The sequence below is a fragment of the Anolis sagrei genome, chromosome 9 (genome assembly GCF_037176765.1).
Source record: "Anolis sagrei isolate rAnoSag1 chromosome 9, rAnoSag1.mat, whole genome shotgun sequence".
Taxonomy (NCBI): domain Eukaryota; kingdom Metazoa; phylum Chordata; class Lepidosauria; order Squamata; family Dactyloidae; genus Anolis; species Anolis sagrei.
The window spans coordinates 323,022-349,566 of record NC_090029.1 but is presented as its reverse complement, the minus strand read 5'-3'; the positions used below and the strand labels follow the sequence as shown (position 1 = coordinate 349,566).

General features: G+C 46.6%; 1 protein-coding gene across 2 annotated transcripts in view; it reads right to left on the bottom strand.

Moving 5' to 3' along the window:
* The window catches only part of STRA6 (signaling receptor and transporter of retinol STRA6), a 57,136-nt gene extending 32,284 nt beyond the window's left edge, over positions 1 to 24,852 (bottom strand). Inside the window, exons 1-5 of one of the 2 annotated variants that reach the window (XM_067471181.1) lie at positions 24,486 to 24,852; positions 12,214 to 12,292; positions 7,054 to 7,139; positions 3,259 to 3,398; positions 1,219 to 1,385 (exon numbers count right to left, since the gene is read on the bottom strand). In XM_067471181.1, coding sequence (XP_067327282.1) covers positions 1,219 to 1,385; positions 3,259 to 3,398; positions 7,054 to 7,139; positions 12,214 to 12,292; positions 24,486 to 24,586 — 573 coding nt within the window. In that variant the 5' untranslated portion in view covers positions 24,587 to 24,852. The remainder of the gene's footprint in view (positions 1 to 1,218; positions 1,386 to 3,258; positions 3,399 to 7,053; positions 7,140 to 12,213; positions 12,293 to 24,485) is intronic. The other variant, XM_067471180.1, reaches the window with a different exon arrangement.
* Between the last annotated feature and the right edge of the window lie 1,693 nt (positions 24,853 to 26,545).

Here is a 26,545-nt window from a genome sequence, read left to right as displayed (position 1 = left end):
TTCAAGGTTCAAAAGGGTGTCCCATTGAGGAGGAGGAGGATGGGGAGGGGGAAAACCAAGTTTCTGTTGCTCTCCCGTCCAGGGCACAAGAAGGGAGCAATGTTTTCAAATCACAGGGAAAGAGATTCGACTGAAAAGATTAGGAAGAACTTCTGGAGAGTGGCCTAAGCTGCCTGGGAGTGTGATGGAGTCTCCTTCTCTGGAGGCTTTTCTACAGAGGGCGTCTATCAGGAGTGCTTTGATTGAGCCTTCCTGCATGTCAAGGGGTAGGATTCTAGATCAGGAGTAGGCAATACAGGGTCTAATAGATGCACCTTTCCTCTCCCGCCCACCATCTCACCCTGACCAAGGCCAACCCTTTTGGGATCCAAACGTTTCTCGTCTTTCCTTCGCTTTCTGCCCCCGAAAGAGAAGAGGAAGGGGGGAAAGGGCAGGAAGGAAAGGGGCTTGGGGAGAACCCCTCCCTCCCTCCCGGCCCCCTCACCCCACTCCAGCCTGCCATGTGGCCCCCAAGTTAGAACATTTGCCCATGCCTGCTGTAGGGAAATTCATACTTTTCCCACATGAAAACTGGGAGATATATTGCCAAGCAGCATCAGATTTTATGATTCCAAGATGCTGCTTGGAAGAACACATAATCTATGGGATGTTGCTCAGGTTTGCTTTGTCCGAATCTACTGGAAAGAGGAAAATTCTATTTCTACCCTCCCTCTCCCACATACTGAATTAACTAAGTGCAATGAACTCTGGTGCCTTAATTTAGTTTGCAGCAATTGGAGGAAACTGTGAACTTGGAGAGGTTGGCAGGTTGCATCACTTTGCATCTGAACTGATTCTACGAGCTATGTTTATCATTTCGAATTCAGTTTGTTGCAAATGAAACAAGCCAAGGACAAAAGTGGAAGGCACAGGAAGGAACCAGGACACGTCCAAAGCTATTGGAAACATGGGACGGCAGAGGATGAATCAGTAAGTGCCAATAAGTGGAAGCAAATGCAGCCAGACTTGAATCATAGCATCCCAAAATCACAACAGAGTTGCAAGAGGCCCCAAGAATAGAGTTGGGAGGGACCGCAAGAGCCATCCAGTCCAACCCTCTGCCCTGCAGGAAAACACAACTGAAGCCCGGATGGCCTTCCATCCTCTGCTGAGAAACCCCCAGAGGAGGAGGCTGCCCCCCCCCCTTGGCTCCCCAAGACCCCTCCTTGCTGCCTTTACCTTGGGCGACTGAGGGCACTCCACCTTCTGCCAGAGGTAAACCACGCCGTGGCACCAGGACAGCAAGCAGCCCAAGAGGGACCCGGCTCTGTGTCGGACGGTAGCGCATGCAAGTAAGGGGTAGTAGAAGGCAGGGTAATAGAGCAAAGCCAGGATCTTCCAGTACTCTAGAGAGGGGGTCGAGGAGAGAGGAGAAAGAAGGGCAACGGTTAAGAGCGTAGTAAGAGGACTGCCACACCAGCCGCACGGTTGCTCAGGCCATGCCAACCGCATGCAAGGCAAAGACAGCGGGTGGGATTCCCACTTCCCAACTCATCCGGTGATTATTGATTATTGATGTCCCCTGCCACGCGTTGCTGTGGCCCAGTCTGTGTATATGTATTGTGTGTGTGTGTATATGTATATATATGTGTATACATGTAAATATGTTGTTTTGCGCATGCATTGTAATGTTTGGACACCGGATGACGGGGTTTGGAGTACCTTCAACTGATTCAGCTCAGACTTCCTCAGACCACTAAGACCCCCATGAATGGCCGATCTGAACCAAACTTGGCACACAGAACGTCCATGACCAGCAGAAAATACTGGAGGGGGTTGGGAGGAATCCACAGTAATAGGATCCTAGTTTTGCAAGGAACCTCCAAGGGCCATCCAGTCCAACCTCCCTCTGCCATAAGGGAAAAACACAATCCAAGCACTCCTAACAGATGGTCATAGAGACTCTGCTTAATTACTTTCTGTATACGTGGGCCATTTTGTTGAGTTTACTAATTCAGGAGCCCCTCCACATTGTCTATGTTAATGACATCCCCCACCTTTCTCTCTCCCGTGTGACTCAGTGCGAGTATCTGCCGATGTTGTATGGGACTGTCTGATGACTCCAGTTGTTTACAATGACAAGCTCAAAGTGGATCTGCGAATCCTGTTTGTACATTTTGTAAACGTTGTAATGGTGAAGATTAAAGCCTTCAGATATTTGGGATGGAAACCTGAATCCGTGAGTTTGCCCAACGGTGTGTGTAGGTAAGGTCAGATACTGGTTGTTGGACTCTGATGAGAGATGGGCTGAAGGATGTGTTTGTTGTGAAAAGACTTGGCTGTATTGTTGCTCTTTTCTGGGTCACTTGCTAGTATCCAGAGGGCAGCAGTTCAGGGAGGTCGTGATTTGGAAACTAGAAATCATTTCATGAACCCATCCCACAACAAGCTGTTGTAGTAGCCTCTTCCTGTTCAAGGAGCTCCATTGGCTGCCGTTCATTTTCCTGTCCCAATTCAAACCTACATACCTACAAAGCCCTGAATGGTTTGGGACCTGCCTACCTGCATGACATGATCTCTCTGATCATCTAGAGAGGCCCTACTCATGCTCCCATCTCCATCGCAGGCGCGATTAGTGGGGACGAGGGAAAGGGCCTTCTTGGTGGTGGCCCCTTGACTCTGGAACTCGCTCCCCAAGGACATTAGGCATGCCCCAACTCTGGCAGTCTTTAAGAGGAGCCTGAAAACGTGGTTGTTCCAGTGTGCCTTCCCAGAATAAGGAAACCCAAGCAACATGTCCCTAATCACACTTTACTAATGATCTAGGATTGTCTGCTCACTCCATCTCTCTCCAAATACCCATCCTAGTTATAGGTCACCTGGTCATGCCCAGCATTTTTCAAAATTTTAATTATTACATTTGGCCCTGCCATAGGTTTTTAAAGCGTTGTGGTGTCATTGTTACTGTTTATTGCTTTGCTTATGAGTTTATTTATTGTCTGTATTGCTGTTGTTGTTTTATTGTTGTATTTGGGCTCGGCCTCTTGTAAGCCGCACCAAGTCCTTCAGGAGATGGTAGCGGGGTATAAATAAAGGATGATGATGATGATGATGATTATTATTATTATTATTATTATTTTCTCTGCTAGGAAGGGAACTGGACATTAACACTCATTGTTGCAAACTTCATAATTGTTTGGATCCATGGATGTCTTCAAAGCGTGGGATGCTGCACCAAACAAAGAAAGAAGGGTGGAGAGAGGCCCGCCCAAGGCTTACCTCGATACTGTGTGGAAGACTCGGAGATGAAGGGCAGAGGGTCCTTATCCAGAACCAGGACACACAAGGAGGAGAAGAGGATGCCGAAGACGGCGACCGAGGGGCCCCGGCTTCCTTCTTCTTCCAAGAAGTGCACAGGACTACAGCAACCAGAAAAGCAGAAAGACAGGGATGAGAAGAGAAGGACCATATGACCGGTGCATTTGTGGAACCAGTATCTATCTATCTATCTATCTATCTATCTATCTATCTATCTATCTATCTATCAATCATCTATCTATCTATCTATCTACCATCTATCTATCTATCTATGTATCATCTATCTATCTATCTATCTATCTATCTATCTATCTATCATCTATCTATCTATCTATCTGTCATCTATCTATCTATCTATCTATCTATCTATCTATCATCTATCTATCTATCTATCTATCTGTCATCTATCTGTCTATCTATCATCTATCTATCTATCTATCTATCATCTATCTATCTATCTATCTATCTATCTATCATCTATCTATCTATCTATCTATCATCTATCTATCTATCTATCTATCTATCATCTATCTATCTATCTGTCATCTATCTGTCTATCTATCATCTATCTATCTATCTATCTATCATCTATCTATCTATCTGTCTATCTATCTATCATCTATCTATCATCTATCTATCTATCTATCTATCTATCATCTATCTATCTATCTGTCTATCTATCTATCATCTATCTATCATCTATCTATCTATCTATCTATCATCTATCTATCTATCTATCTATCTATCTATCTATCATCTATCTATCTATCTATCTATCTATCTATCTATCTATCATCTATCTATCATCTATCTATCTATCTATCTATCTATCTTTCAGATATTTGTACCCTGTGCATCTCAACCCCCCAGAGGGATGGGGGACTCAGGGCAGCTTCCTTCCTGGAGGGTTGTTCCCAAATGATGAAGCTGGGAGACGCCTGCTCAGACCCCTGGCCTTTGTCCTGTGGGGTCCCGCAAGGCTCCATTCTGTCTCCCATGCTTTTCAACATCTACATGAAACCGCTGGGAGAGGTCATCCGGAGTTTTGGAGTTGGGTGCCACCTCTACGCAGATGACACACAACTCTACTGCTCTTTTCCACCGGAATCCAAGGAAGCCCCTTGGGTACTGGACGAGTGCCTGGCCGCTGTGTCTATCTGGATGAGGACAAACAAGCTGAAGATCAATCCCGACAAGACAGAGGTCCTCCTGGTTGATTGTAAACCGGATTGGGGTATAGGGTGGCAACCTGTGCTGGACGGGGTTGCACTCCCCCTGAAGCCACAGGTCCGCAGTTTGGGGGTCCTCCTGGATTCATCACTTACGCTTGAGGCTCAGGAGTCGGCAGTGGCTGGAAGGGCTTTTGCACAACTAAGACTCGTGCGCCAACTGCGACCGTACCTTGTGAAGGCGTATCTGGCCATGCCTTGGTCACCTCCAGATTGGACTACTTTAATGCACTTTACGTGGGGCTGCCCTTGAAGACGGCTCGGAAATTTCAACTGGTCCAACGGGTGGCAGCCAAGTTACTTACTGGGGCAAATTACAGGGAGCGGTCAACCCTCCTGTTTAAGGAGCTGCACTGGCTGATATTGATTTTCCGGACCCATTTCAAGGTGCAGGTTCTGACCTACAAAGCCCTAAACGGTTTGGGACCCGCCTACCTTTGTGACCGCATTTCTGTATACAAACCCACACGATCTCGCCGATCATCTGGAGAGGCCCTGCTCACACTCCCACCTCCATCGCAAGCACGATTCGTGGGGACGAGGGAGAGGGCCTTCTTTGTGGTGGCCCCCCGACTCTGGAACTCACTCCCCAAGGATATCAGGCAAGCCCCCACACTGGCAGTCTTTAGGAGGAGCCTGAAAACGTGGCTGTTCCAGTGTGCCTTCCCAGAATAAGGAAACCATGCCCTGCTCGGATTAATTCTCTGCAATTGTCCTCAGAAGCACTTTACTACCTGTTGGGTTGGTCTCCCTACAATATCTTTTCATAGAATCCTAGAATCCTAGAAGAGTTGGAAGAGACCTCCTGGGCCATCATCCAGTCCAACCCCATTCTGCCATATTAATTGTATTGTTTTATTTGCTTTCTGTTTTGTTTTTACTGATGTGTTGTTGGGTTTGGACTCATGGAAGCTGCTCTGAGTCCCCTTGGGGAGATGGTATAAATTATGTTTTATTAATTATTATTATTATTACATAATAAAATCCAATAATTACATACATTTAAAACATGAAATCACATTAATTAATTAAAAACTGTTTCTGCCTGGTGGCCTTGTCTGAGCCGAATTCTGTAGTGAGAGTCTCCATCAAGCATGTCCAGAGTCAATTTCCACAGCGACTGTCATCAATGTCATTGTCAGCAAGATTACCCGAAGGCCTGGCCCCACATCCACCTTTTTCACTTCTTTCTAAAGGAAAGGAGGGGTGTCAATAATCTAATTTCACCAGGGAATGAATTCCACAGGTGGGGAGCCACCACCGAGAAGGCCCTGTCCCTCATCCCCGCCAAGCGCATTTACGACAGAGGTGGGACGTAGAAGGAGATACATTTGGACAGGAACGCTGGGCCAGAACCGTATAGGGCAGTGGTTCTCAATCTGGGGGTCGGGACCCCTGAGGGGATTGTGAGGGGTTGTCAGAGGGGTTGCCAAAGACCATCAGAAAACACAGTATTTTCTGTTGGTCATGGGGATTCCATGTGGGAAGTTTGGCCCAATTCTGTCATTGGTGGGGTTAAGAATGCTCTTCGATTGTAGGTGAACTATACATCCCAGTAACTACAACTCACAAGTGTCAATGTTTATCTTCCCCAAACTCCACCTGTGTCCACATTTGGGCATATTAAGTATCTGTGCCAAGTTTGGTCCAGATCCATCATTGTCAGTGCTCTTTGGGTGTAGGTGAACTACAACTCCAAAACTCAAGGTCAATGCCCACCAAAGCCTCCAGCATTTTCTGTCGGTCATGGGAGTTCTTTGTGCCAAGTTTGGTTCAATTCCATCGCTGGTGGAGATTCAGAATGCTCTTTGATTGTAGGTGAACTATAAATCCCAGCAACTACAACTCCTCAATGACAAAATCAATCCCTCACCCCAACCCCACCAGTATTCAGACTTGGGTGTAGTGAGTATTTGTGCCAAATTTGGTCCAGTAAATGAAAATACATCAGATATTTACATTACAATTGATATCAGTAACAAAATGACCATTATGAAGTAGCAATGAAAATGGTTTTATGGTTGGGGGTCACCACAACAGGAGGAACTCTATTAAGGGGTCGCGGCATTAGGAAGGCTGAGAACCACTGTTCTAAAGGAAAGGAGGGGTGTCAATAATCTAATTTCACCGGGGAATGAATTCCACAGGCGGGGAGCCACCATCGAGAAGGCCCCGTCCCTCATCCCCACCAAGCGCATTTATGACAGAGGTGGGACGTAGAAGGAGATACATTCGGACAGGAATGCTGGGCCAGAACCGTAGAGGGTTTTATAGGTCAAGACCAGCACTTTGAATTGTGCTCGACGAGGGTGGTGGGATTCACTTCCTGGTGAAATTAGATTATCGACGTCCCTTCTTTCCATTAGAAAGAAGCTAAAAACGTGGACGTGGGACCAGGCCTTTGGGTCATCTTGCTGACCATGACAGTGACAATGACGACAGTCGCTATGGAAATGGACGATGGTTTTGCTCATGCATGGAAAAATGCACCACGGCTCAACGCGATGGGATCTGGAGTCAGGTGTACCTCAACAGCCCCGGAGCTCCATTCCAACAACTTTGGTAGAGTTTCTTGCGCTTCACCAAGAGAGAGAGAATCAGCAGAATGATCAGCTGGGGAAAGAGGAAAAGAAAGAGAAGGTGTTATCAATCAGAGATCCTGACAGATAATACGTTAGAATGGAGGCGGTAGAACAACCAAAGAAACTGTGACCTCCTATGATGATGGGCCTGAACCACACTTGGCACACAGAAACCCCATGACTAACTCAACCTACTGGAGGGCTTTGAGGGGACTGACTCACCACAGTGGGAGTTGTAGTTTACCCTACAGCCAGGGAGTACACTGAACCCCACTGGTGATGCATCTAGAGCAAACTTGCCCAACATAGCAAGCTTTCAGCACTGATGGGAGTTTCAGGGGGTTAACATGGCATGATGGGAGTTGTTGTTCACCCACAACCTTATGCAAGCACGCTCCCCTGAGGCAGCCCATTCTTCTGCTTCCGCCATCTGCTTCTCTGGCCCTGGAACTCAACAAAAGAGCTCCTGTTTTGTAGCAGGTTTCCTATGAGGCGGGTGAGGTAGTCGTCCTTTGTGATATTATACATTTTTCTCAGGAGGTGCAATTAGCTCCTGTGTTGTCGAAGGCCTTCATGGCCAGAATCATTGGGTTGCTGCGAGTGATGGCACGATCATCAGCATATGTGAAGCTCTCTGTCCCTTCATTTGTTTCGATGTTGAACATGGATGGAGCAAGCACGCTCCCCTGAGGCAGGCCGTTCTTCTGTTTCCGCCATCTACTTCTCTGGACCTGGAACTCAACAAAGAAGCTCCTGTTCAGTAGCTGATTTCCTTGAGTGATGATGGCACAATCATCAGCATAGATGAAACTCTCTGTCCCTTCTGGCAGTGGCTGGTCATGTGTGTAGATGTTCAACATGGATGGAGCAAGCACGCTCCCCTGAGGCAGGCCGTTCTTCTGTGTCCGCCCTCTGCTTCTCTGGCCCTGGAACTCAACAAAAAAGCTCCTGTTTTGTAGCAGGTTTCCTATGAGGCGGGTGAGGTGGTCGTCCTTGGTGAGATTATACATTTTTCTCAGGAGGTGCAATTAGCTCCTGTGTTGTCGAAGGCTTTCATGGCCAGAATCATTGGGTTGCTGCGAGTGATGGCACGATCATCAGCATATGTGAAGCTCTCTGTCCCTTCTGGCAGTGGCTGGTCATTTGTGTAGATGTTGAACATGGATGGAGCAAGCACGCTCCCCTGAGGCAGGCTGTTCTCCTGTTTCCGCCATCTGGAACTCAACAAAGAAGCTCCTGTTTTGTAGCAGGTTTCCAATGAGGCAGGTGAGGTGGTCGTCCTTGGTGATATTATACATTTTCCTCAGGAGGTGCAATTAGCTCCTGTGTTGTCGAAGGCTTTCATGGCCAGAATCATTGGGTTGCTGCGAGTGATGGCACCATCATCAGCATATGTGAAGCTCTCTGTCCCTTCTGGCAGTGGCTGGTCATTTGTTTCGATGTTGAACATGGATGGAGCAAGCACGCTCCCCTGAGGCAGGCCGTTCTTCTGTTTCCGCCATCTGCTTCTCTGGCCTGGGAACTCAACAAAAAAGCTCCTGTTTGGTAGCTGATTTCCTTGAGTGGTGATGGCACGATCATCAGCATAGATGAAGCTCTCGGTCCCTTCTGGCCGTGGCTGGTCATGTGTGTAGATGTTCAACATGGATGGAGCAAGCACGCTCCCCTGAGGCAGGCCGTTCTTCTGTGTCCGCCATCTGCTTCTCTGGCCCTGGAACTCAACAAAAAAGCTCCTGTTTTGTAGCTGATTTCCTATGAGGCGGGTGAGGTGGTCGTCCTGTGTGATATTATACATTTTTTTCAGGAGGTGCAATTAGCTCCTGTGTTGTCGAAGGCTTTCATGGCCAGAATCATTGGGTTGCTGCGAGTGATGACATGATCATCAGCATAGATGAAACTCTCTGTCCCTTCTGTCAGTGGCTGGTCATGTGTGTAGATGTTGAACATGGATGGAGCAAGCACGCTCCCCTGAGGCAGGCCGTTCTTCTGTTTCCGCCATCTGCTTCTCTGGCCCTGGAACTCAACAAAAAAGCTCCTGTTTTGTAGCAGGTTTCCTATGAGGTGGGTGAGGTGGTCGTCCTGTGTGATATTATACATTTTTTTCAGGAGGTGCAATTAGCTCCTGTGTTGTCGAAGGCTTTCATGGCCAGAATCATTGGGTTGCTGCGAGTGATGACATGATCATCAGCATAGATGAAACTCTCTGTCCCTTCTGTCAGTGGCTGGTCATGTGTGTAGATGTTGAACATGGATGGAGCAAGCACGCTCCCCTGAGGCAGGCCACTCTTCTGCATTTATGCTGCATAATGAATGTAGTCTGAAACTACTTTAACAGCAATAGCGTAATGTTATGGAATTCTTGGAGTTTGAAGTTGTACAAGGACTTGATCCTTCCTACCTCTGAGGATGCTTGCCATAGATGCAGGCGAAACGTCAGGAGAGAATGCCTCTAGACCATGACCATATAGCCCGAAAAAAAACCCTACAACAGCCCAGTGATTCTGGCCATGAAAGCCTTCGACAATGCATTGACTTGATCCTTCTCTGCCAAAGAGTATCGGTGCCCAGAGGCGGCCCTAGGTAATTTTTAACGGTAAGCAAACAGTATTTTGACGCCCCCCCCCCCAACCAATCATTGATATATATTTTCTGTTTGTCGTGGGAGTTCTGTGTGCCATATTTGGTTCAATTCCATCATTGGTGGAGTTCAGAATGCTCTTTGATTGTAAGTGAACTATACATCCCAGTAACTACACTTGCCGCACTTGCTCCCTTGCCTGGCCCGCTTTGGGTCCGGAGGCGTGCCTGAAGACCCCGGCATGTACACCCAAATCACCTCTTCTCCTGACTTTCTCCTCCGCCACTGGGACTGAGAGAGAGAGAAAGAGAGAGAGAGGTGGAGATGCCCATCTTTCCTGAAGGTAGGCGCAAAAGCAAAGGAGGGAGCGGAGGTGGGAGATACCTCCAGCCGGAGGGGCTCTCTCTCTCTCTCTCTCTCTCTCTCGGTCCCAATGGCTGAAAAGAAAGTCAGGAGAAGAGGCGACTTTTGGTGCGCACGCTGGGGTCTTCAGACATGCCTCCGGACCCAAAGCGGTGACTCCGTCCGTTGGCCCACCCGTGAATTGGGGAGAGGAGAGGAGGCGAGTGGAGCGCTGGGGGATCGGGAAAGGAAGCCAGTCATGGAGAAGGGATCGAACGTGGAGAACGATTGAGCGCCGGCTCTGCTCGCGCACCCGGTGGCCGAGTGGAGCAGGAACGAGAGGGGCGAGGCGAGGCTCGAGGGCCCAGCCCCTTTCGGAAGAGGATCGCCCGGCAGCGAGGCAAGAAAGCCGAGGCTCCCCCCGGACTGCGAGGGCTGTTGGGAGCTGAGGGGGCGCTCCACAAGTGGTGGTCGAGGGGCATTTACAGAGGCGCCTCTGCACCCCTGGCAAAAAAAAAAGTGTTCTGCGACCGCTTACTTTGCGTAATGGATGAGCCGCCCCTGTCGGTGCCTCACCAAACTACAAATCCCACACTTCCATTGCATGCAGCCATGCCAGTTCAAGTGGTATCAAACTGAATTTATTCATCCTTTGTCTTTGATTGTTGTGCTTTCTCATTGCAAAAGTGGCTCACATTGCTGTGTGTGTGTGTGTGTTTTCAAAGCGAGGCAACATCCTCAGCGAGGCACGCTGCCATTCCCTGCGGTGCAGCTGTTCCAATAACATGTTTTAAAAACAGAACGGTTTGGAGAACTCTGCAATGCGTGTGATCCTCTTGTCCTGTTTTTAGCGAGCGTTTGAGCAACTGTCAGGCGTGGAAGGCGAAAGCAAACAAACACAATCCTGTTTGAGGCCCAGGAGCCAAGCTGAGGCCTTTTGTGCAAAAATAGCCGCGTTCACACCATTCACTCTGTTAAAAGCAGCGCGCAAAAATAGGACTGGGAAGTTTGGCAAGTTGCAAAGCGGGTTCTTCAAAAGGCCCTTCCTTCACGTTGTGGGGTTCTTGCCAGTCATTTCTGACTTAGGGAGACCTTGATCTCCAGGGTCGCACTCCAATGCTCAAACCAGATTGGCTCCCATTTCTGGTTCAATGCTATGGAATCTTGGAGCTTGAGTTTGGTGCCTCTTTGGCTTACTTACTTACTTTGGCGATCCCTCGTAGTCCGAGGATGATGGTCCTCCAAGTGTAGTATCTTGGTGACTGTGGAGCCCTCTTCTTGACCTGCATCTTCTGGTTTCCAGGTGGAAGGCGGTCTCAGTTGGGGTTAGCTTGATGCGCCTTCTTCCTCTTGGCACGTTTCTCTCTTTCGCCCTCCATTCGTGCCTCTTCAAATTCTGCAGCACTGCTGGTCACAGCTGACCTCCAGCTGGAGTGCTCAAAGGCCAGAGCTTCCCAGTTCTCGGTGCCTATGCCAGAGTTTTTAAGGTTGGCTTTGAGCCCATCTTTAAATCTCTTTTCCTGCCCAACAACATTCCATTTTCCATTCTTGAGTTCAGAGTAGTGCAACAGCTTTGGGAGACGGTGGTTGGGCATCCGGACAACGTGGCCGGTCCAGCGGAGAACCATCACTTCAATGCTGGTGGTCTTTGCTTCTTCCAACATGCTCACATTTGTCCGCTTGTCTTCCCAAGAGATTTGCAGGGTTTTCCGGAGGCAGCGCTGATGGAATCGTTCCAGGAGTTGCATGTGACGTCTGTAGACAGTCCACGTTTCGCAGGCATATAGCAGGGTTGGGAGGACAATAGCTCTATAAACAAGCCCCTTGGTCTCCCTACGGATGTTCCGGTCCTCAAACACTCTCTGCTTCATTTGGAAAAAAGCTGCACTCACAGAGCTCAGGTGGTGTTGTATTTCGGTGTCAATGTTGATGTCTATAGGCAGTCCACGTTTCGCAGGCATATAGCAGGGTTGGGAGGACAATGGCTTTATAAACAAGCCCCTTGGTCTCCCTACGGATATCCCGGTCCTCAAACACTCTCCGCTTCATCCGGGAAAATGCTGCACTCGCAGAGCTCAGGCGAAGTTGTATTTCGGTGTCAATGTTGACTTTTGTGGAGAGATGGCTGCCAAAGGAGCGGAAATGGCCAACATTTTCTAATGTTACATCATTAAATTGCACCTACCGAGACTGGAGCCATGCAGGCGTGATAGATATCCAAAGGGATGGTTGGGTAGCAGTCCGGGATGATTTCAGGTGTCATGCTAGAAGGAAAAGAAACACAAACACAATTTTTAAAAGGTAGCAGAAACCCTTAAATTCCTTAAAGGGCCGACCCCCTTTTCTCATAACACAACTGTTTGATGGATTTCTAGTTTTCTGACATCTTTGGTCTCCTTTTGAATAGCTGAAACGTCTCTTCTGTGTCCACTGGCATGTCAACAGTTGGAAAAACATACTGTTCAAGCTCATATGTAATCTATAGATATCAACTCCCATTAATCCCCCCCCCCACACACATCTGACATTGCTCAGGTTTGCATTTTGTAATTATATTTATTAGTAAAAATAATAGTGTTATGATTGTAGCGATACACTCTTATCATCAGACTGAAACACAAAGCAGTACTTTCTCTGTCCCTCAGGTAATGAACACACCTGGAAGATTTAGGCTCCACGTGGCTTTTTTCCTACAACCCTCTAGTGACCTCTTAGGGTAACAGCTGGGTCTTTCCCATGACCCTCTAGTGACCTCTTGGGATAAAAGTTGGCTCTTTCCTGTGACCCAGAAGTGACCTCTTGGAGTAACAGCTGGGTCTTTCCCATGACCCTCTAGTGACCTCTTGGGATAAAAGTTGGCTCTTTCCTGTGACCCAGAAGTGACCTCTTGGGGTAACAGCTGGGTCTTTCCCATGACCCTCTAGTGACCTCTTGGGATAAAAGTTGGCTCTTTCCTGTGACCCAGAAGTGACCTCTTGGGGTAACACCTGGGTCTTTCCCATGACCCTCTAGTGACCTCTTGGGATAAAAGTTGGCTCTTTCCTGTGACCCAGAAGTGACCTCTTGGGATAACAGCTGGGTCTTTCCCATAACCCTCTAGTGACCTCTTGGGATAAAGGTTGGCTCTTTCCTATGACCTCTTGGGGTAACAGCTGGGTCTTTCCAGTGAAACTCTACTGAAAATACATATATGTGTGTGAATATATAGGCAAGGCCCCCGGTGGCACAATGGGTTAAACCGCTGCTGAACTTGTTGACCAAAAGGTTGATTTGAATCCAGGGAGTGGGGTGAGCTCCCTCTGATAGCACCAGCTTCTGCCAACTTAACAGTTTAAAAGCATGCAAATATGAGTAGATCAAGAGGTACTGCTTCTGCAGGAAGGTAATTGCGCTCCATGCAGTCATGCTGGCCACAAGACCTTGGAGGTGTCTACGGACAATGGCGGTTCTTCAGCTTAGACGTGGAGTTGAGCGCCACCCCTGAGAGTCAGACACGGCCAGACTCAATGCTATTATATTTAAGCAAAGACGGACAGATGGGTGTCAAGCGCGCAAAGCCAGTTCCTGGGAGTTGGAGGGTACATACATTATGTTAATAGCAGCCAATATGTATTAAAATTAATGGGAACGAAAAAAAGAGCAATGAAATTAATGGAGGGAAGCGAAAAGAGCCGAGACTGAAGGCACTCAATATGCACAACACCGTTTGAGAATGGCCAAGGGAGACGGAGAAACGTGGAACATGTATTTGGAGGGTCGGGAAACAGAGCAGAACAGATAAGACACGTGTTCAGGGGAGTCCCAGCAGACGTTACAGGGAACCAGGGGATCTAATTTCGTGATGGCAGGTTTGAGACAGATTGATATATTCCGACCAAATTAAAATGGCGTGCATTGACATTGTAGAATTAATGCCGTGTGACACCTTAACAGACTCAGTGTTATGGAATCCTGGAAGCAGTAGTTTCACAAGGTCGTCAGCCTTCTCTGATGCCTCATCAAAGTTCAAATCCCAAGATTCCATAGCATTTCTAACAACAACAACAACAACAACAACAACAACACATAATACATCACACAGTCCTAGACACTTGGGAGGGGTCCGATGTGTGACCCAATACAAAATCCAGCAGAGTGTCTGCTGTGGACTCATCTTGTTGTGTATAATAATAATAATATGTTTTAATTATACTGTAACTCGCCTTTAGGCATGAGGAGAGGCTGGCAAGAAATAAAACTATTATTATTATTATTAGGCAGAGTTTATGGTGTCATCACTAGAATGTGTGGATGGGGCAGGGAGCAAAATTTTCCCATTTGAATCCCGAAAAAAGCTTGGATTTGGAGGGAGGATAGTGCTGTGGCTGAGATGTTCCCTGATGATGAGGATGATGGGATTCAGATTCCTGGCTCTTTTTCTGTGCCTCAGATCTCTGGGCCTGCTTCTAGGTCTTTTTCTGAGGCTCCCACAGACAGTGCAACAGAGTCAACACAGCGGTTCTCAGAAGAAAAGAATTTGAACGAAGGAGATAGCAAACAGGTGGGGAAGCTTTTGCCTCCTTCCCACGCTGATACCGCAAGTGCAGAAAGCCTTGATAGTGACCTGACCCGGCAGGCTCGTCTTGATTTGCGGGTCAGGCAGAGTTCTTGCCTGGCCGGCAGATGAGAAGTCAGCTCAGGCCAAGGTCATTGCAATGCTTTCATGTTGGTGAGAGCATAATATTTGGATGTTAGAAAGGTATTTAGGCTTCCTGCAAACTAAGGGAAAGAGTCAGTTCAACGTAGCTTATTAGCCTGAAAGCTTCATGGAATACCTTAGCTGGAACGCTTGGGATTTCTTGCCTGGCCAGCAGACAAGAAGCCAGCTCGGGCCAAGGTCATCGCAATGCTTTCATGTTGGTGAGAGCATAATGTTTTGATGTTAGAAAGGTATTTAGGCTTCTTGCAAACTAAGGGAAAGTGTCAGTTCAACGTAGCTTATTAGCCTGAAAGCTTCATGGAATACCTTAGCTGGAACGCTTGGGATTTCTTGCCTGGCCAGCAGACGAGAAGCCAGCTCGGGCCAAGGTCATCGCAATGGTTTCATGTTGGTGAGAGCATAATGTTTTGATGTTAGAAAGGTATTTAGGCTTCTTGCAAACTAAGGGAAAGCGTCAGTTCAATGTAGCTCATTGCCTGAAAACTTCATGGAATACCAGCATAGAAAGCAGCACGCTTGGGATTTCTTGCCTGGCCGGCAGACAAGAAGACAGCTCGGGCCAAGGTCATCGCAATGCTTTCATGTTGGTGAGAGCATAATGTTTTGATGTTAGAAAGGTATTTAGGCTTCTTGCAAACTAAGGGAAAGCGTCAGTTCAACGTAGCTTATTAGCCTGAAAGCTTCACAGAATACCTTAGCTGGAAAGCAGCACGCTTGGGATTTCTTGCATTGTGATTCTTGGGGCAATTGTCTTTGCTTGTACCTTGGACTCTGTTTTGAACTTTGCCTATAGGATTGTGCCTCTTGTTTTTTACCTGAAGATCTTTGGAACTATATTCTGCATTTCACCTGAATCTTTGGAAATTTGCGATGCTCATTCTTTATTTTGACTTGGATTGTTTCCTCATAGTATCCTAGAATCCTAGAGTGGGAAGAGACAAAGAAGGAGCCTCCACCACACTCCGAGGCAGAGAGTTCCACTGCTGAACGGCTCTCACAGTCAGGAAGTTCTTCCTCATGTCCTCAATAAACTATAAACTACAGCTCTTGTGTGGTGGTGTTTGGAAGCAAGGTGAAGCCTACTCTGAGTTGCAACAGATAGCGCCTTCCCCTGCTTTCCTTGCAAAGTTTGAGAAGAACCCGTTTCTAGGAAAGACTCAGATAAGTTTGGTTTTATTTTCCCTCGATATCTCAGTCGAGCTCTTTGTTGCTTGCTTTCAACGCTCGAAACTCTGAAAGGGAATTGAGTTACCGCTTGAGAATGAAGTGTCAGTCAAAACCATTCTCTCCCGGGAAATGCCTGTAAGAGGGTCTTTGTGCCGCTTTGCAGTTTTGGCAAAAGGAAATATCAACCCAGGCATTGCATTTCAAGGTGGCCGGCTCCAAGCGAGATAGGCTGGCTTCCCCTCCGAAGAACTGGATTCCCTTTGGGGTTCACTTGCGATCCGTATCGCGTCCAACTCCATAAACAGGCCCAAGAAGGGCTCTCTTCAGGCCTGGCCACGTCCTTATTGTAGGACACAGTGTCACACCGTGGCAAGGGACCGCGCATAAGTCCCTGAGCTCCTTAGAAGCAAAGCCGATTAGTGTTTTCGACACCTTAAGCGCATAAGAAGGACCGGCAGGGACAGGTCAAGGGCCAACCGGGAGCGGGGTCCGGTCCCCACCACGACACACCACGTCTCCCAAAGGGAAGCCCACAAGCATCGCGACTGGGGAATAATAATCATCATAATCATCATCATCATCATCTACATAAATAAATAAATATGTAATGTTCGTTTGTGGGATTAACAGACACCTAAGAACCCAATACCTGTCCTTCACTCAAAAAGCACTGAAAAACACAGCAGGAGGGACCTAAAAAGCCCCAAAAAGATAAATGACAATACAGAAAAAAGGCAAGAAAGACGGAGGGAAGGGGATTACGAAAAGAAAGAAAGAAAGAAAGGAAAGAAAGAGGGAGGGAAAGAAAGAAAGGGAGAAGGAAGCATGGAAGCACAGAGAGAAAGAAGGAAGGAAGGAAGGAAGGAAGGAAGGAGGTAGAGAAGGAAGAAAGGAGAGAAAGAGGGAGGGAAAGAAAAAGGGGGAAGGAAGGAAACTTAGAGAAGGAAGGAAGGAGAGAAGGGAAGAAAAAAGGGAAAGAAGGAAGGAAAGAGGGAGCGAAGGAAGGAAGGGGAGAAGATGTAGAGAAAGAGGGAGGGAAGAGGAGAAAAAAAGAAAGAAAGAAAGAAAGAAAGGAGAGAGAGAGAAAGAAAGAAGGTAAGACCTTGGCCTGCACTTAAACACAATCAGTGCTGACAAAATGACCACTTGCCAGCTACAAAAGGCCACCTTACTGGGATCTGCATACATTATTCACCAATACATCACACAGTCCTACACACATGGGAAGTGTCTGACGTGTGATCCAATACAACAGCCAGTAGAGTGACCTTGTTTGCTGTGGACTCGTCTTCTTGTGTTTCAAATAATAATAACAACAACATAACACTTTATTTGTATTCTGCCCTATCTCCCTGAGGGTGCTCCGGGCGGATTCCAGCGTATACACACACATATAGAGACACAAGGCAAACATTCAATGCCTCAAAACAATGAAACCTAGACTCACAGGTAAAGGTAAAGGCTTCCCCTTCGTCTCCGGCTCTGAGTTTGGTGCTTATCTCCATTTCAAAGCCAAAGGGCCTGTGTTGTTGGTAGGCACCTCCTGGTCATGTGGCTACTGGCGATAGAGGAGGGCAACTAAAATGATCAAGGGTCTGGAGAACAAGCCCTATGAGGAGTGGCTTAAGGAGCTGGGCATGTTTAGCCTGAAGAAGAGAAGACGGAGAGGAGACATGATGAGGGCCAGGTATATATATGTGAGAGGAAGCCACAGGGAGGAGGGAGCAGATCAACTGTCTGGAGAACAAGCCCTATGAGGAGCGGCTTAAAGAGCTGGGCATGTTTAGCCTGAAGAAGAGAAGGCTGAGAGGATATATGATAGCCATGTATAATAAATATGTGAGAGGAAGCCACAGGGAGGAGGAGGGAGCAAGCTTCCTTTCTGCTTCCCTGGAGACTAGGACGCAAGGGAACAATGGCTTCAAACTACAAGAGAGGAAATTCCACCTGAACATGAGGAAGAACTTCCTGACTGTGAGAGCCGTTCAGCAGTGGAACTCTCTGCCCCGGAGTGTGGTGGAGGCTCCTTCTTTGGAAGGTTTTACACAGAGGCTGGATGGCCATCTGTCAGGGGTGCTTTGAATGCAATATTCCTGCTTCTTGGCAGAATGGGGTTGGACTGGATGAAGGCCCAGGAGGTCTCTTCCAACTCTTTGATTCTAGGATTCTATGAGTGACGTTTACCTTCTCGCCGAGGTGGTACCTATTGATCTACTCACATGTGCATGTTATCGAACTGCTAGGTTGGCAGGAGTTGGGGCTAACAGCAGGTGCTCAACCCATCCAGCGGATTCAAACCACCAACCTTCCAATCAGCAAATTTAGAAGCTCAATGGTTTAACCTGTTGTGCCACCACCTTCCTTCTCTCTCCCAGTCCAGAGTGTTTCAAATGCCTTTATTTGGATGGACAGTCCTGACTGACCCCTCGTCTTTCCAAATGTCCCAGTGGCTCTCTTATCTCCTTCCTCTCCTCCTTTGACCTCACCTGACTTCAGGGAGCGTTGACACTCTGGAATTAGTGTTGTCTGCTACTTTAACTGCCATGGCACAAAGCTAAGCCAGCGTGGGAGTTGTAGTTTTTCAAAGCCTTCTGAATTTGGCCCTTCAAAGCTTCTTTTGAAGTGTCTGGAGTCAAAGAGGCAATCTGGGACCATAACCAGTTTGATTCCAGTTTTTGCTGCCATGGATACTGGAGCCAATATTTCCCCTTTTGAGAGCATTGTCCTCTATGACAGTGTTTCTCAATTCGGGGATCGCGAGGGGGTCTCAGAGGGGTCGCCAAAGACCACCAGAAAACACAGTATTTTCTGTTAGTCATGGGGGTTCTGTTTGGGAAGTGTGGCCCAATTCTATTGTTGGTGGGGTTCAGAATGCTCTTTGATTGTAGGAGAACTATAAATCCCAGTATCTACAACTCCCAAATGTCAAGGTCTATTTTCCCTAAACTCCACCAGTGTTCACATTTGGGTATATTGAGTATTCGTGCCAATTTGGCCCAGATCCATCATTGTTTGAGTGCACAGTGCTCTCTGGATGGAGGTGAACTACAACTCCAAAACTCAAGGTCAGTGCCCACCAATCAGTTCCAGTATTCCCTGTTGGTCATGGGAGTTCTGTGTGCCAAGTTTGGTTCAATTCCATTGTTGTTGGAGTTCAGAATGCTCTTTGATTGTAGGTGAACTATAAATCCCACCAACTACAACACCCTAATGTCAAGGTCTATTTTCCCCAAAATCCACCACTGTTCACATTTCGGCATATTGAGTATTCATGTCAAGATTGGTCCAGATATATCAATGCTTGAGTGCTCTCTGGATGTAGTATGAACTACAACTCCAAAACTCAAGGTCAGTGCCCACCAAACAGTTCCAATATTTCCTGTTAGTCATGGGAGTTCTGTGTGCCAAGACTGGTTCAATTCCATCATTGGTGGAGATCAGAATGTTCTTTGATTGTAGGTGAACTATAAATCCCATCAAGTATGACTCCCTAATGTCAAGGTCTATTTTCTCCAAATTTCACCAGTGTGCACATTTTGACATATTGAGTATTTATGCCAAGTTTGGTCCAGATCCATCATTGTTTGAGTCCAGAGTGCTAATTGGATATAGGTGAACTACAACTCCCAAACTCAAGGTCAACGCCCACCAAACCCTTCCACTATTTTCTCTTGGTCATGGAAGTTCTGTGTGCCAAGATTGGTTCAATTCCATCACTGGTGGAGTTCAGAATGTATGTATTTATTACCGATATTTATACCCCACCCTTCTCCAACCTGAAGGGGACTCAGAATGCTCCTTGATTGTAGGTCAACTATAAATCCCAGCAACTACAACTTCCAAATGACAAAATTAAAAAACCCCTCCCAACCCCACCTGTGTTCAGATTTGAGTGTTTCGGGTATTTGTGCCCAATTTGGTCCAGTGAATGAAAATACATCCTGCAAATCAGATATTTACATTACGATTCACAACATATGGGCTTAATATAGTGGCTCCAGGATAGATTGTATGGCTAAGATTGGTTTGGGATGCTGTGAGTTTTCCAGGCTGTCTGGTTGTGTTCCAGAAGCATTCTTTCCTGACGTTTCGTCTGCATCTATGGCAAGCATCCTCAGAGGTGGTGAGGTCTGTTGGAAGTAGGAAAAAGAGTTGATATATCTGTGACCAGGGTGGGACAAAGGGCTCTTGACTGCTGGATCTAGGTGGGAATGTTTCAACTGACCACCTTGATTAGCATTTGATGGCCTGGCAGTGCCTGGAGCAATCTTTTGTTGAGAGGTGATTGGATGGACAATTTCAACAGAAAGGAGGAAACCATGAAAATGAACAAAATCTGGCTACCAGTATTAAAAAAACTCTAAAATTACAGCACAACAACAAAGATCAAACAAACAAGGATATCTAATCACCTCTCAACAAAAGATTGCTCCAGGCACTGTCAGGCCACAAATGCTAATCAAGGTGGTCAGTTGAAACATTCCCACCTAGCTCCAGCAGACAAGAGTCCTTTGTCCCACCCTGGACATCATTCCTCAGATATATAAACCCTTTTTCCTACTTCCAACAGACCTCGCTACCTCTGAGGATGCTTGCCATAGATGCAGGCGAAACGTCAGGAGAGAATGCCTCTAGAACATGGCCATATAGCCCGAAAAAACCTACAACAACTCACTTAGTTTCCAACAAATAGAGGCTGAGGGGTCCGTTGGAAACTGAATTTTATCTATCTGTGGAATGTGCAAGGTGGGAGAAAGAACTCTTGTCTGCTTGAGGCAGACAAGAGTTCTGATTGTTTTTAAGTGTGAATGTTGCAATGTCCCACCATGATAAACATTTAATGGCCTGCAGTTTCAAGGCCTGGCTGGTTGATGCCTGGGGGAATCCTTTGTTGGGTGGTGTTGGGAAAAACCACTGACTGCATTGGGAAGCTGATGAAGAAACACAACATATAAATGATCTCCAAACCCACCAAGAAAACCCAACCAATGCTCCGATCATCAAAGGACAAGAGGGATCCTCTCACTTCTGCAGGAGTCTACCGTATATCCCATGCAGCCACCAAACCACCAAACATACCAGCATTGCCCAACCACGAATCAAGGAACATGGAAGGCACTGCAGACTCCTTCAGCCAGAGAAGTCAGCCAGAGCAGAGCACACGATGAACCAGCCTGGACGGAGCAGATTATTGGAGAACACAGAAATGCTGGACCACTCTCACAACCACCATGTCAGATCACACAGATTGAATTCCACAAGAAGCATGTGGACAATTTCAACAGAAAGGAGGAAACCATGAAAATAAACACAATCTGGCTACCAGTATTAAAAAACTCAAAAATCAGGACACTAAAATAAAGAGCAACACTCAAAAAGCAGGGAAATTCCAGACAAGAATCAATCAGGGCCAGCTAACACCTCCCAACAAAGGATTCCCCCAGGCAGCAACCAGCCACACTTTGAAGCTGCAAGGCCATTCAATGCTAATCAAGGTGGCCAATTGGAAAATTCACCCCTCCCTCCAACAGACAAGAGTTCTTTCTCCCAGGGCCAGCTAACACCTCCCAACAAAGGATTCCCCCAGGCAGCAACCAGCCAGGCCTTGAAACTGCAGGCCATTCAATGCGAATCAAGGTGGCAAAATGCAACATTCACACGTACTTCAAGCAGGCAAGAGTTCTTTCCCCCACTTTGGACATTCCACAGATGTAAAAACCTCACTTACTTAGTTTCCAACAGACCCCTCAACCTCTGAGGATGCCTGCCATAGATGTGGGTGAAATGTCAGGAGAGAATGCTTTTGGAGCATGGCCATACAGCCTGGAAAACTCACAGCAATCCAGGGATTCCAGCCATGAAAGCCTTCGACAATAACAAGACTGGATTTGTATTGCATCATACATTGGACACTTCCCAAGTGTACGGTGGCCTTTTGCAGATGACAGATGATAATTTGGCCAGTGCCAATTGTTTTTAAGTGCAGGCCAAGGTCTTGAGGCACTGTGCCACAGTGGTTTTCCGATCACCACTGTGACCACCTTGACTGGCTTGTGGCAGAGTCTTTGCAATTCTATCTTTAACAGACAGTAATTTTGTCAATGCCAATTGTTTTTAAGTGCAGGCCAAGGTCTTGAGGCACTGCAACCAGTGTGCCGATCACCACTGGGACCCCCTTGACTGGCTTGTGCCAGTCTTTGCAGTTTGATCTTAAAATCCTCGTATCATGTCGTATCGCATTGTTATTATCTCCGGCCAAACCCATGGACAATTTGAATTGATTGTTTAGTCAAGTATCATATACAAAGAACAGATGTAGTCAGATCAACATCATCATTATTATTAATTATTATTATTATTTGATAAACAACAAGATTGGTACACAGTAAACAAGATCACAATGCTGGCTTTTGTATTGGATCACACATCGGACCCTTCCAAAGTGTCTAGGACTGCGTGATGATGATGTTGTTGTTGTTGTTGTTGTTGTTATTATTATTATTATTGACACAAAAGCACAGTATAGAACAGCACATGAGATCTATATGCTGGATTTCATATCACAAAATCGCAAGTCAAACACTTCCCAAGCGTCTAGGACTGTGTGATGTTGTTGTTGTTGTTGTTATTGTTATTGACACAAAAGCACAGCATGTCACAGCAAACGAGATCTATATGCTAGATTTCGTATCACAAAATCACAAGTCGAACACTTTCCAAGCGCCTAGGACTGTGAGATTATTATTATTATTATTATTATTATTATTATTATTATTATTATTGACACAAAAGCACAGTACGTTACAGCAAACGAGATCTATATGCTGGATTTCGTATCAAAAAATCACAAGTAGAACACTTCCCAAACATCTAGGATGGTGTGATGTATTATTATTATTATTATTATTGACACAAAAACACAGTATATCACAGCAAACGAGATCTCTATGTTGGATTTCGTATCACAAAATTGCAAGTCGAACACTTCCCAAGTGTCTAGGACTGTGTGTATTATTATTATTATTATTATTATTATTATTATTATTATTATTATTTAGTAGTAGTAGTAGTACAATCAAGTTTCCCGGGTTCAGACAAAGGACCTCTTTTCATAGAGTCCTAGAATCCTAGAGTTGGAAGAGACCTTCTGGGCCATCTTCCAGTCCAACCCCATTCTGCCAAGAAGCAGGAATATTGCATTCAAAGCACCCCTGACAGATGGCCACCCAGCCTCTGCTTAAAAGCTTCCAAAGAAGGAGCCTCCACCACACTCCCTCAGGGGCAGAGAGTTCCACTGCTGAACAGTTCTCACAATCAGGAAGTTCTTATAGAATCCTAGAATCCTAGAGTTAGAAGAGACCTCCTGGGCCACCCTCCAGTCCAACCCCATTCTGCCAAGAAGCAGAAAAATTGCATTCAAAGCACCCCCGACAGATGGCCACCCAGCCTCTGTTTCAAAGCTTCCAAAGAAGGAGCCTCCACCACACTCCGGGGCAGAGAGTTCCACTGCTGAACAGCTCTCCTTGCAGTCAGGAGATCGCTATGCTGGATTTCGTATCACAAAATCACAAGTCGAAGACTTCCCAAGCATCTAGGATTGTGTGGTGATGTTGTTGTTGTTGTTGTTGTTGTTGTTGTTGTTGTTGTTGTTGTTGTTATTATTATTATTATTATTATTCTCTACTCTTTGACACCTGGCCTTGCATTAACCCTTATTATTATATTATATTTCATTACTATTATTATTATTGACACAGAAGCACAGCATGTCACAGCAAACGAGATCTCTATGCTGGATTTCGTATCACATAATCGCAAGTAGAACACTTCCCAAGAGTCTAGGACTGTGTGATGATATTATTATTATTATTATTATTATTATTATTATTATTGACACCAAAGCACAGTACGTCACAGCAAACGAGATCTCTATGCTGGATTTCGTATCACAAAATCACAAGTCATTGAATCCTAGAATCAAAGAGTTGGGAGAGACCTCCTGGGCCATCATCCAGTCCAACCCCATTCTGCCAAGAAGCAGAAAAAATTGCATTCAAAGCACCCCCCACAGATGGCCATGCAGCCTCTGTTTAAAAGCTTCCCAAGTAGGAGCCTCCACCACTCCCTGGGGCAGGGAGTTCCACTGCTGAACGGCTCTCACAGTCATAGAATTATAGAATCGTAGAGTTGGAAGAGACCTCCTGGGCCATCATCCCATTCAACCCCATTCTGCCAAGAAGCAGGAATATTGCATTCAGATCACCCCTGACAGATGGTCATCCAGCCTCTGTTTAAAAGCTTTCAAAGAAGGAGCCTCTACCACACTCCAGGGCAGAGAGTTCCACTGCTGAACGGCATCTAGGACTTCCCAAGCGTCTAGGACTGTGTGATGTTGTTATTGTTGTTGTTATTATTATTATTATTATTATTATTATAAATATTATTATTATTATTTAGTAGTAGTAGTAGTAGTAGTAGTAGTAATACAATCAAGTTTCCCGGGCCCAAACGAAGGACCTCTTTTGTTTTCAACTTTCCAGCCAATGCAAACTTTGCAGAGAGAAGCCAAGCTATGTGTGAATAATACTCACTCGTCTTGCTCTGCCATTGGTCCGTACATGTACCAGTTGTCATCGTAGGCAAAGTTGTCATTGAGGGAGAGATCCTCGCTGGTCAGTCCCGGGGAAGACATGGCCTCTTCTTTCCTCTTCAAAGCAAAGGATACAGATCAGTCAATGGATCAATAAATGGGTAGACTGGGTCCCAAAAGGGGACCAGCAAGTGTGGGCCGATTCCCCGAGTGTGCCTGCGCACTAGAAGGAGCCGAGCGAGGGTCCCGTGGCGCTCCCCCAGGCGCATGCCTCCACATCCATGAGTTCAAAGTGACTTTGCCCTGTTTCAACAGCTGATGAGAACAAAGAAGGAGGAGAACACAGGCTGGTGCAAAAGGGGGGAAAGAAGGAGGGAAAGAAGGAGGGAAAGAAGGAGGGAAGAAGGGGGGGGGGAAGCCTTGCTCATAAAAGGCTGGGTCACACCCGGGACAAGCAGATTAAAGAAACCCAAGATGTGCTGCTCCAGTGGGCTTCTCCCTCCACCCACCCACTTGCTCACTCGGCTTTGAGGTGTTTGCATTCCTCAACAGAGCAGGTGTGGGTTTCAGGAGTAGATTTTTGGGGGGCTGGGGGGTCTCCCTTTCATTCCTAGCTGGCCCATCACATTCATCAGGGGCACAGGACCCCCGGGACAAGGAAAAACCATGCATCATGTAGAGAGGCATTACACGCATCTCAATAAGTACAAACCATATATCAGTGTTTCTCAACCTTCCTAATGCCGCGACCTCTTAAGACACTTCCTCATGTTGTGGTGACCCACAACCATAACATTATTTTGCTACTCCATAACTGTAATTTGCTCCTAATTGTAATGCAATTATCTGATAAGCAGGACGAATTTCCATTCACTGGACCAAATTTGGCACAAATACCCGATATGCCCAAATTTGAATACCAATGGAATTGGGGGGGGGGGGGGATTGATTTTGTCATTTGGGAGATGTAGTTGCTGGGATGTATAGTTCACCTACAATCAAAGAGCATCCTGAACTCCACCAACGATGGAATTGAACCAAACTTGGCACACAGAACTCCCATATTCAACAGAAAATATTGGAAGGTTTGATCGATATTGATCTGGAGTTTGGGAGTTGTAGTTCACCTACATCAGAATACTGTGGATTCAAATAACGATGGATCTGGACCAAACTTGGCACTAATACTCAATATGCCCAAATGTGAACACTAGTAGAGTTTGGGGAAATTAGACCTTGAAATTTGGGAGTTAGTTTCTGGGATTTATAGTTCACCTACAATCAAAAAGCCCTTGAATCCCACCAATGATAGAATTGAGCCAAACTTCCCATACAGAACCCCATGACCAAGAGAAAATACTTTGAGTGTTTCTGGTGGTCTTTGGCAACCCCTCTGACACCCCCTTGTGACCCCTCCAGGGTCCCGACCCCCAGGTTGAGAAACACTGGCTTAGAGGTTTTTTTCTATCCCTCTTTAGGCAGTAATTCCAGGAGCAGAGAATGGAAGTCTTCCTATTTGTAGTCTGAACAAAATCTGGCTACCAGTATTTAAAAAAAAAACTCTAAAATTATAACTGAAAATAAAGAACAACATTCAAACACAGGGGAACTCCAGACAAGAAACAATCAGGGCCAGCTAATCACCTCTCCCTAAAAACTGTCAGGCTATGAAATGGTCATCAAGGTGTCCAATTGAAACATTCATCCCTACCTCCAACAGACAAGAGTTCTTTCTCCCACCCTGGATCTTCCACAATTTTCCTACTTAAAGGTTTTCCTCTGACATGAAGTCCAGTCGTGTCTGACTCTGGGGTGTGGTGCTCGTCTGCATTTCTAAGCCGAAGAGCCGGCGTTGTCCGTAGACACCTCCAAGGTCATGTGGCCGGCATGACTGCATGGAGCGCCGGGGCACCCTCCCTTGGCTGGCTCACGCTGCCCATCGGGCCTGACGGATAGCATGGGCCAGCCAAGGGAGGGGCACTGTGTGGGGGGGGGAGCGCTCCTCCTCCGCGGGCCGGATAAGTGCCCTTGGTGGGCCGGAAGTGGCCCGCGGGCTGTAGT